Source organism: Onychostruthus taczanowskii, unplaced genomic scaffold (genome assembly GCF_017590055.1).
Source record: "Onychostruthus taczanowskii isolate IOZ18803 unplaced genomic scaffold, ASM1759005v1 scaffold72, whole genome shotgun sequence".
In the NCBI taxonomy this organism is placed as follows: Eukaryota; Metazoa; Chordata; class Aves; order Passeriformes; family Passeridae; genus Onychostruthus; species Onychostruthus taczanowskii.
The window spans coordinates 1,991,412-2,002,841 of record NW_024505008.1 but is presented as its reverse complement, the minus strand read 5'-3'; the positions used below and the strand labels follow the sequence as shown (position 1 = coordinate 2,002,841).

Genomic DNA, 11,430 nt, shown 5'->3' with positions numbered 1-11,430 from the left:
CAGCTGCCCCGACCCCGGGCGGCACGCCGCCAATCAGCGAGCGCGCCGTGGGAGGAGGCCCTGCCGCTTCCCTCTCAGCGCTCGCCTCCGGGCGGGGCCGGGGCCGAGCGGTCCGGGGGATGGGGGCGGCCCGAGGGGCTACGAGGAGGCTGTTTCCTGGAAGTCGGCTGGGGCGTCGTGTGCGCGGGACCGCTCCGGCTCGGAGGCGGGCACGGCCCGCGCAGCTCCGTGACAGGACGTAGGAGGCGGGCGCTCCGCCGGCGCGGAGCCTTGCTGGCGGAGGGACGTGTTGCTGGCACCCTCGCGGCGTGCTTGGAGTGAAGTGCGAACTCCGGAGGTGCTGGAGCGTTGGAACTTCAGCTGGCGGAGGCGCGGCCGAGAACCGCCGGCAGCCTCGCTGTGTGGGCCCATAGCTGTGAGAGACGTTCCCGGTGCGCCTTCGGGTGGCCCCGTGCGGGGCAGCGTTGCCGCGGTATGCCCTTAAAAATGGGGTGACGGCAGTGATGTGCTAGCGCTGCCATGGGGTTTGTGCTCTGCTTAAAGAGACAAATTGACCCAAGCTAGAGTAGTGTATGGTTTCTGTTTTGCAGCATTTGTGACAAAATTGCTTTTGAAATTTGTTTTACACGTTACTCAGGGCGGCAGAAGAGTTGGTGTGTTTTTTTATGATGGTATTTTTTGCCGCAGACTGGGATTAATTTGCATATAGACGATGACATAAATTAAAGTCCAAAGGTGAACGTGTTTGTCCGATTTGTTGTGTAACACCCTTTGTGGGACAAAGGGTAATCCTCTGCAACACAAACCTTACTGATGACTTTTAGAAATGAGCTTTTAAATCTTATTTTTAAAATACCCTGAGTATCATCACTTCTTAAGAAAAAATTATCCATCTTCCCTCTTTGCATTGATAGCCTGTACTATGAGCATTCAATGCATCACTGAATTTGAAAATTTTAATATTCCTAGAAAAACAATGTGCACTAACTTAAAAAACTCACAGATGCCAACTACTGCAGCACCATTGCTGCATTGCTTATCTGCAGCTGCAGATAAGCAGCACCATTGCAAAGCAATGGCTATCATACGGGTGATGGCTTGGACTAGTCGATATGTCTTTTGTTGCTTTTTGTTTTTTAACATAGCCATACATTAAAAAGCATGCAAAGATCATATCACAGATATGTGAAACAGTGGAACTTCCAGTCATTGCACCAAATGCAAGAGGATATTATTTCAGGCTCCACACGTGTCTAAACTTCCTTTCACAGAAACAGTGCGGGTTATTTTTTTTTTTTTTTCATACTGATGCCCTGTAACAGTCTTTTTCCTAGTACAGTACAGATACTTGTTTGTTGGAGGCAGGGAGAGTTTTACCTGCTCAGTTCTTTCAGGTCTTAGGTGTCATAGTTCTTACCTTCTTAAGCATGACCTAGGAGGTTAGAGCAGATGAAAAAAGGGGTGTTTGCATGTGGGTAAATAGTTATAAATTGATGTGTGAAACTGAAAACAAACATTGTTTCCCCTGTCTTTTGCAGAACTGTTTTTCAGCTGCAGTATTTTTCCAGGATACTTCACTATGCACTCTGCAAACACCCATTCCAGAAGAAAGTTCAGGGGAAGGAGCTGGGACAAGGCAGTAATTGTGTTTCCTGGCAGCTCTGACTACTGAAGGTGTTCAGGCAGTCAGAGCCTCAGAGTTAGTGGGATATGGTGGAAGCAGCAGGGAAATGGTGGACAAATTAACCTTTAGAGTTTACTCTTCGATCTTTTCAGGGGAAAATCAAGTGCTACGTAGTACTTCTCAATGCTAAATCAGCTAGGATGGCTTAAACTGCCCTTGCAGTAGTTTTAATTCTTCCAGATTGATCTGTGGTGGGCCATAGGAGGAGGATTTGTGTGGTCTGTGATCTTAAAACTCTCAGAAAGGGAGTGGTGAATAACAGTGAATATTACATTGAGCCTGAGACCAGGCTCATAATAGAGTTTTTGAACATACTCTTTGTTACAAGTCTTCTTGAGATTTTAAAATGTCTTTCTCCTCAGCATGCCACTTGTTTCTTTCTCAATGATTTTGTTTTGCCACCACAGCTTCTGTTTACCTAATCTTTTTTATACTGTTAATGCTTGAGCTAGTGATTGTGCTTTTCTTTAGGAACTTGCATGATGTTAACATTGTTAGAATCAAGTCTCCCAGAGTTCCTTTCGAAGTATTAAAATACTGTCAGAATTAAAGTACGTTGAATTTAAGATGGGGCATATATACTGCAGATTTTTTCTTAGCATTAGAACAAGCAACTGAGATTCTGACTGTACCTTTGCAAAAAGAGAAATGATAGACAGCAGAGAGAAAATAAATTAACTGTATAATTGGTATTTCTTAATACCATAGTTGCCTTCTTGTTTCTGAAATTAAGATTTTTCACTGGCTGTTGTTTTTGACAGTAAAAAGGAAGAACTGAGGAGAAAACAAACTATGAAAGTATTGGTTATTGGCCTTGGGGGGTAAGTTATACAAAATTAAATTTCCTCTACAGCTTAAGACTAGTGTTCTTCTCAGAATGATATGAAGTAATTTCTATTTCTGAATACATATTTTTTTAAAACTGAGTTACAAATGCAACTTATAATTGCATAGTTTTATAGCATGTAACTCTTAAGAAATTGTTCTGTGTCAGTTGGAGACCTCAGGTGCAGGTGTCTATAGCATCTTTCTTGGCACTGCTTGATTTACTGTACTGATTTTTGAAAACTGATGGAACATGCCAGAAAGTTTCTAGAGGTAGAGAGTATTTAATGTGACTAAAAGTTTGGGGAAGTTGTATTGTTTATTTGCATATAACTATACAGAAATGTATGTTTGAGCTTGTACATATGTTTAAAAGATTAGTTTTTGCCTTAGTGGACTTTTTGCAATGTTTTTTAACAGTGTAACAAATGGAGGAAAAACAACACTAGCAGAAAAACTTAAGAATATGCTTCCCAACTGTGATACAATCTCTCAAGACGACTTCTTTAAGGTAACAGTTTTAATGGAAAAACCTGATAGGTAAAAATAGGCTTGAGTAGATTTAAATTATTTTTTCAGTTCTTCTATTGGTGAATTTTTAAAATTGATGCTGCTTAATGTTAATTTTATAAGAATTATAAAATGAGCACTGGGGTAACTGAAATTTAAGTGGCCAAACTCCTGAATATACTTAGCTGAAAGAAATTTCCTGTCTTTTTTACCATTCTTTTAAAATAAGGCATGAGTATATGGTGGATGCATTTTTCAAGATCCTTTGTGCTAATGAGTTTAATCATACTGTCTTAAGCCTACACCCATACAACAATAAGTAGTTCTTTGTCTCCCAAGTCAAAACAGAAAAACAGCTTGTGTTTTGACACACATTTTTCTCAAGTAAAGCTCTAATGAATTTAAGTAATATGATTTGGAGTGTTTGTTGTTCTAGATTAAATAAAGTTTTTGTAGTGTATTTTAACAGTTGTTTACATCAGTTTAATGTTGAAGATAAATTTAACTAATTGGATACAAAAGTGTATAACCCTTACATTTATAAACATAGAGTTTATAAACTCTATGTTTATAAACAGAGTATGTATCTCTCAGCATGGTCATAAAAGCAACCTTGAAAAAATGAAATTTTTTTCCCCTTCAGCCAGAGTCTGAAGTAGAAACAGATGAACGTGGATTTAAGCTATATGATGGTCAGTAACTCTGATGCACTGCTTTTGAACATTGTGCTGAAATTGTTGTGCTGAGCTTCAACACTTCTGCCACCCCATCCCCTCGCTCTGTTCCCTTCCAAAGCAGTAAACAGGAGGCTGTTTCAGAGCAATCCTCTTAATTTTCTTCAGCTCACTGAGATACTTAAGAAAACTTGCTTAACAAGTAAGTAGCTCAAGCTAGGATTGATCTTTCCTTTCCTCGTTTGAGTTTTTTTCTCTGTTTCTTCATTTGTGTCTGGTTTAGTAGCAAATGGTACTATTCAGTTAGAAGTCTTGGCTTGCAGTACTGGCATAAGCTTAATCTCATTACTTGGTAATGGCCTTTTTTTTTTTTCTACTTTTGCTGGTGAGCTCATGGGATATCATATTGGGTTTTCCAAGTCAGTCAAAACTTGGGTTTATCCTGACACCTTTATTTAATGTCAGATCTCACATAAAGGGCATATATTTTTAAATCCATGATAAATGCTGGCTCAGTTTATTCTTCGAGACGTCTAGATCCAGATCCACTTTAGGGCAGTGTTTTGTGTCAGGTCATATCTACTTGTAAACAGTTTCTTGGTTAATAGCTAATCTCTGTTAGTACTTTGTGATCACAAAATGTATTGCTGAGAATATTGGTCAGACCCTTCAGTTGCATCTGAAAACTGGTCATTACCAGCTATGCAATCTTTGGCTCAACTTCTAGACGCCATGTAAATGGAATTTGAAACTGGAGGGATAAAATGGACATTCTTATTCAAATATCCAGGTTTAATGCTGCTCTTAAAAGCTCTTTAAAAATGTGTTTGCTGTTATGGTATCCAAAAGCTACCTTATTTCTACCTTTCAGTATTTCCTCAGTATATTCTTGTGTGTCTACAGACAAAAACAGGTGTTCCATTGTGCTGTTTTGCTTTGTACACCATGGTCCTTTAACTCTCTCTATGCCAAACTGATGAATCTTATAAAAACCCAAAGCAAAAAATGTTGAGCTTCTACTCCCGCCTCTGACAAAACTGACAAAATGGTGGAGGTGTCAGGATTAATAAATTTTTACAAGTTTTCTGAAAGCGGAGAGCAGTCCCTGAAGTTTCTGTCATGAAGTGAAAAGCTGTGAATTCAGTTCAGACAATATTAGATGCCATAAAGTTCAGAGAGACTCTACACCCAACAGAAATTCCCCAATCCTAGAGCAAGCTTTGGTTTCAGGAAATAATCTATAGCAAGGACAGAACTGTGTATATTATCTTTGGGGTAATCCCGTTCCCCTTTGTTTAAATTTGTATGTAGATTATTGATTCTTACTGATTAACGTAGGGATACTTAAAGGTTCTTTTTTTCTTTTTTATTCTTTGTTTTTAAGGGATGTTTAACTTTGTTTTCATCTAGTACTTGATGCCCTCTATATGGATGAAATGGTGACAAGTATTCGCAATTGGATGAAAAGCCCAGCAAGCTCAGGTTTTGTGACAGAAGAGCCAGAGAATACATGTGACAGTCTGAAAAATGTTTATATTTTGATTGTTGAAGGCTTTCTCCTTTACAATTATGAGTAAGCAGTAATATGTAACCTGGTAAATAAAAAGCTACCCTAAAATGGAAGAGGGAACTAAATATGTTATTATCTTAGGCCACTTAATGAACTATGGAATAGAAGATATTTTTTGACCCTTCCTTATGAAGAGTGCAAAAGGAGAAGGAGGTAAGATTATTGTCTTCTTGTTTAAAAAGAGTCACTGCACCCCCTGAACTGAAGTGGTCCTTTTATACGAGCTTTTCTTCAGTGCTTGCAAAATGTAAGCAATTAAGATAATCTATCCTCTGTTTGTTAGTTTGAGGTTTGTTTGGTTTGGCTTTTATTTTAGAGCACATGGTTATTAAAGTGTTAAGTGCTTTACAAACACTAAAAAGATAATTTGTTGTCCTGATAAATTATTTAATTCCCAACTGCATAGTTGAATAAAACTATGTTTAAAATGAGAAATGGTTTAAAAAATACTAAGCACTCTTATTCTTGGTTAAATACAGTTAATTGATGATTATTCTTAGAGTAAGGATGTTCATGTGTGGGTTAAGTGTATGGTTTTGTTTAGACTATCCATTAATTTTACTGTGGATCTAAACTGGATTATTGAGCCAGTGTCTGACTTGGCTCTAAATCTGAGGCAATACTGTGTGCTTGGAATAATGAATGTGCACGAAGTCAGAATCTGCTGGCTGAGTGAAGAAATCTTCTGTTCAACTGGCTGTGCGTGATACCACTTTCTTGGTTTCTTACTACACTCACCTAAGACTTTAGTGTCCAGAATGGAAGAGTTTAGACTAAACAAGTAGTCATTTAATGCTTGAGAAATCTGTATACCAAGTAAATAGACAAAAAGTAGCTTATTTTGGTAGTAGTGTCAGTACAGTTTAAGTTACCTGCAATACCTTTTACAAAATTAAAACCACCAAACTTTCACCTTATCTTAAATGTAGTTTGATTGGCAGAGAGACGTAAGATAGCAAATGACAGCAGAAATTCTTGTCACAGATTGAATTAAAGCAAAGGAGCCTCCGTGGCTCCAACAAAAATACAGCCAGCCTTTCTTTTCACTTTGGATGAAAGCTGCTATTTAATGAGCTGACACTAGGGGAAAATTTAAAATTGATTTGGGAATGCATATGTATTTTTGTGTAGCACCAGAGTCTATCAGCCAGCAGATACACCAGGGTACTTCGATGGACACGTGTGGCCTATGTATTTGAAATATAAAAGTGAATTGGAACAGAATGCAAGTATGCAAGTTGGTATGGTATCATTAATTTTAAACTTATAAAATGCTTAAGTGTGGAACTTGTGCAGTTTTTGTTGAATTGTGGGATTTCTTTTTTAATGGGACAAAATTTTCTTCAAATGTTTTTGTGGCACTTGGTAGGTTTTGATGTTTCTGTTAGTTTATAATTCAAGCCTACAGGGATTTTATTTTTGTTATTTTATTTTTTAATAATGAAAAGGAAGTTAAACAGTAGAAATGTTCTGATCACTAATTAAGTCCACTTAACAAGATAACTTGTTAAGATAACACACTTATGTCTAATTAGGAAACTTCTGAGATGATAGCTGATGCACTGGCAGAGTTCTTCAGAACAAAACTGAAATCCTGGTGAAGTCTTATAATAAGCTGAAGATAATTTCTAGGTGCTGACTGTCCACACTACAGTCACCAGTTTTGCATGAGAAGTGTCAAAGCTGGGCCAGCTGCTGGGGCAGTGCCACAAGTTTGTGTGATGTTCACACTTACACAGCTCTTGGACTAGTTGTTTCTGAAGTGGAGCCAGAGGGAAGAAAGGGAAGTTAGGTGGCCTCTTCATCATTAGCACACTGCTTCTTGCTGTGCAGTAAGAATAAGAACTGCAGTGCTCTTCCGGAACTTGCTCAAAAGCTGAAACTGAGGAACCTGAAATTATCTACTGTACAGAGAACTTTTTGCCAAATTATTCCATTGCTTCACTGTCCTCACATAATTACCATTACGCTTATGGAGACTTCTGTACCACAAAAAATTGTAAATGAATTATTAACTAGAATTATTTTCCATTATGTTGGGTTTTTTTTTCTTTTTTTTTTTTTAACATGTAAAACCAGTTTGGGGAAGAGGAAAATGGGAGGTCCTGTTCTTGGTTTTTATTTTTTTCTACTTTTCTGATGGCATCTGTAGGAATACTGAAAACTTAGCCAACTGCCATTACAGGTAGCTGGCATTGAACTCATGAACACTTCTTCTTTTTTCTTCCTCAGATTACTTGGATGGAACAAAATCCCAAGAGGAGCTTTTATCCTATGTGTATAGTGATATAATACAGGAATTAAACAAGCTGAGGGAAGAAAGTAAGTAATGTTACTGGAAATTGAATCTATGTGTCCTATTCTATGTTATCGAAAAGCTAATACTTTTATTTGAAAGTACTACAAGAATTATAGAGACCTGTATTTCTTTACGTGCTACAATACCATGTTTGGTCATTACTCTGAGTCAGTTTCAGTTAAAACTGTGAGTTCCTTGAAATGGGATGTTCTAAGATCATAGTAGAATCCATTATTACTTAAAGATAAAATAATAATAAAAAACATGGAAGAGAGAGAATATGGGATAAAACATCAATGAAAACAAATGTGTTAGTGGAATTATATTATCACTAATATACTGTGATGTCGCTTGCAAACACTGCAGATTAGATATGTACTTCGTATTTATTTTAGATCAGCAGGTCACATCGTGACAATGTAGAAAGCCTGGGTTCCATTTGATATGAGTTGAAAACACCAAGACTGTCATACATGGCAAGCCAACCAACTGAGCAAATGCTGTGTCTATGACTGTAATGCTACTTCATATAACACAAGAGATTTTGTAAGTAATTATTAACTCTCTCTGGTATGGAGACAGACTCCATTTAGGAATATAAACAGTGCATTCTTTAAATTTCCTTTAATCAATCCCGCCTTGGCTGAGCTTTAAATCTGATTCAATGTGTATATTTTAAAGAACATGAAGATTTTGTGCATAAAACTAAACCATAAAGATGCACTTCTGTTGGTTTAATAAGCACATTTGAACATGGATGATTGCAATTTGAAATGATCATATAGGAATGACAGTGATATTACCTCTGATGTTCTTAGGAGCTTGTTATCACTGATAAACATGCTCAAGAAAAACGAGCTGTGTAAGTTGTGTAAGTTTATGTAAGTTGTTATGCTGCTTATTCAGTAACTGAATACATCACAGCTAAGCAACACCTCTCTAGTGTTTGCACTGTAATTTTTGTGTTGTGTATTCTTTAGAGTAGTTGTGAATAGGTGTTAAGAAAATGAAAACAAACCTGAAGAGGACACAGATTGTTGGAGAAAGATGGGGAAATAAGATGTAGAGAATGGAGATGCATCATTAATAAGATATGGTACATATATTGTGCAGAGATTGACTAGGATGGCACAGACCACTAGATAATAAATCCATGCTTCAGACAGGAAGGAAGAAATAATTGTTATTAATATTTGTAACTCACATTGAAAGTGAAATGAAACTGAAATGTTGTGAATGGAATGTTCAGAAAGCAGGACTGCCAGACAAATGTGTTACAGAATTTGTGTATGTATATTTATGCAAACTAGGAAATTGTATCATATTTTGTTGCTGAATAAGTAATGTCTTAACTCTTATATTTTCTAGACAATAGGTTACATTTTTATGAGCCAAAATAAAAATAAAACTATAGACATGGAAAGGAAAGGATGGATATTATTACTTGATATGTGACAGCTGAACTGGTCAGTGATTGAAATGTAGTACTTTATAGTAAAAGTCCTAAATCTATGTATAAGAAAAAGATGTCATCAGATTACAGCTGTGTTTAGCTGTGTTTAAAACAAAGTGCTTCCAAATATAATTTTGTATTATTATTTTGCACTAAAAATTCTTCATCTTGCATTTGCTCATGTGCTGTGATGGACTGTCTGATTTTAAACTGAATTTTTGTTTTTATTTCCCTTTGCAAAGGGTACAATTGCAAGAGATTAGCTAATGCGTGGAATGGTTGTGGTGGACTGATCTTGTCTAGCCACCAAAACTGCTCTATTATTTGCCCCTCCTCAACAGAAGGGGAAAAAATGCAATGGATTTGCATCTTGACTCATGCATGGAGATAAGGACAGGAAAACCATTCAGCAGTTACTCACATGCAGTCCAAACAGACGTGGTTTTGGGAAATTATTTGAATTTACTGACAATAAAATCAGACATAATGAGAATTAAGAACAAATCATAAAACACCTTTGATGGAGAAGGAAGACTTGCACACCAGATGATGAACAACAAGCCTCAAAAGTTTATTGAATAGGCACACACATTTATAGCAGTGTTAATAAGGCTAATGCATATTGCAAAAATTGAGCTCATCATTGGTTAGTCATTTATCAGTCAACTACGTCTACGTTTACATTCTTGTGTTCACCTTGTTATGGTTTCTACTATCGTTCCTTCATTCTTGCTAGCTAACGAGCTTCTCCCACAACCTCAAGTTTCGGCAAGGGCACAGTGACCTTGCCGCTTTTATCCTCGTCTCCTTCTTGCTTCCAGCATGATCTTTGTTAGCTAGCTAACTCTCTACAAAATCCTCTACATTTCTCCTGTTTGTATCTCAGGCAGATTAATCTGGCCGTGGCCCTTATCCAGGTGCCAGCTTGTTACAAAGCTCTCAACACACCTTCCCCCTACCCCTCCCTTCTGCCTGGGCTTGGCTTCCTGCAGGAACTCCCTACCCCCTGTCTCCCAGCAGCACAGGCAGATGGGGATTATGTTGCTCCTTCCTCTTCACAGACTTCTGCTGCTTGAGAGTGGGGAGAGTGCTTGAGAGGGTCCCTCCCACAGGGACAGTCTTCCAACTGCTCTGTGTGGCGATTCAGAAGAGGGAATGGAATGAACAATGGTATCACCTGACTTTATTCTCAAGTAGTCCAACATTGGTGCTGAGGCAAGATCAGTTTTGTCAGATCCTCCTATAGGGAAAAATTATAGATGAGCTCCAATACAGATCTATACATTTGTGGTGTAAATCATTGGAATATACATGTTACTGAACTTGTGCTTCAGCAACTTGTAATAAGAGCTCAGGGCATAGATCTTTAACAGCTCTTCCATAATCATGCCACAGTTTGGAGCTTCATCAAATTGTTTTTTTCTTAATTTTTTATTTTATTTTTGCAAACAAAACGTGGTCTTACTTGGCTCCTGTGTAAGACCAGTGGACCCGTGTTTTAAGAGCTGGGCAGTTCTGGTTTCTACATTTGGAGGGAATCCATAGTGGACTTAAAAGAAGGGCAACTAAATTTTAAGGGAATGGAGAAGCTGCTTTGCAAGAAGAGACTGCAAATGGTGGGACCACTCACTGTGGAGGAGACCAAGGGAAAATGGGCCATGGTTTACAACATGCTGAAAGCTGTGAGTCAAGTGGCTACAGAACTAGTATTCACCAAATTTTACAAATACTAGTCTGGAGGGCACTTTCTCATTTGAAACAGATTGACCAATTTATATTAAGGTAATATTTCATGCAGGTATGTTGTATTGTGTTTTGTTATATTATATGCTGATTTGGTTTGTTCCTTGTACCCCCGTAAGTTGTAATGGTTCTGCCCTGGCTCTCTCTCCTTGATCGCCCTGTCTGTCACCTCTCCCCTCCCTGTTACCCCTAGCAACCTTTGTATCAATTCCCTCAGTCCCTCCCTGGTTCCCTGTCTGTCACTCGGTGCCCCAGCCCTTCTATCTAGAATCTTCCACCCAGGGCATCGAATGATTGGATCAGGGGCCAGGACTCCTCCCCTGTTCTTCCCCCATTGGTTTTCCTACATGCCTATTATCCTCCCACCACTCCCACCTTTTATGTGATTTGCTGGAGACCACCCTTGTTCTCTGTATCCGCCCCGCTTTAAAAACCCCGGTCGGAGCCCAGTTGGGGGAGTGTCCAGCTTGTGGCTCCCCTGGGCATTAAACCCGGATTGCACCACCTCTGGAGTCCGTCTCTTCTTTCTCCTCCTGTGGGTTGGCAGCCCTTTAACTCTCTCTCAGCCGCGGATCCTCGTCCCTTAAGGCGAAAGCCTTAGGCGCTCCCCTGACCGAGCCCCGGATCGGGAGAGTGCCCCCGGGCTGCTGGCGGTGCTGGCCACAGCTAGCC

General features: G+C 38.8%; 1 protein-coding gene across 5 annotated transcripts; it reads left to right on the top strand.

Annotated features, from left to right (window-relative positions):
- Nucleotides 1-292: 292 nt before the first annotated feature.
- NMRK1 (nicotinamide riboside kinase 1) lies at nt 293-11,394 on the top strand. 5 transcript variants are annotated; one of them, XM_041422229.1, is made up of 10 exons: nt 293-431; nt 2,446-2,505; nt 2,930-3,020; nt 3,663-3,711; nt 3,815-3,895; nt 5,104-5,266; nt 5,345-5,416; nt 6,395-6,504; nt 7,496-7,585; nt 10,077-11,394. In XM_041422229.1, exons 2-10 carry the CDS (start codon nt 2,477-2,479, stop codon nt 10,259-10,261), a joined length of 870 nt encoding a protein of 289 aa, XP_041278163.1. In that variant the 5' UTR covers nt 293-431; nt 2,446-2,476; the 3' UTR covers nt 10,262-11,394. The 5 variants fall into 5 exon arrangements, with proteins under 5 accessions (XP_041278163.1, XP_041278166.1, XP_041278162.1 ...); XM_041422228.1 differs by having other exon boundaries at nt 335-472; XM_041422231.1 differs by lacking the exon at nt 10,077-11,394 and adding an exon at nt 7,958-9,600 and having other exon boundaries at nt 335-472.
- Nucleotides 11,395-11,430: the final 36 nt, after the last annotated feature.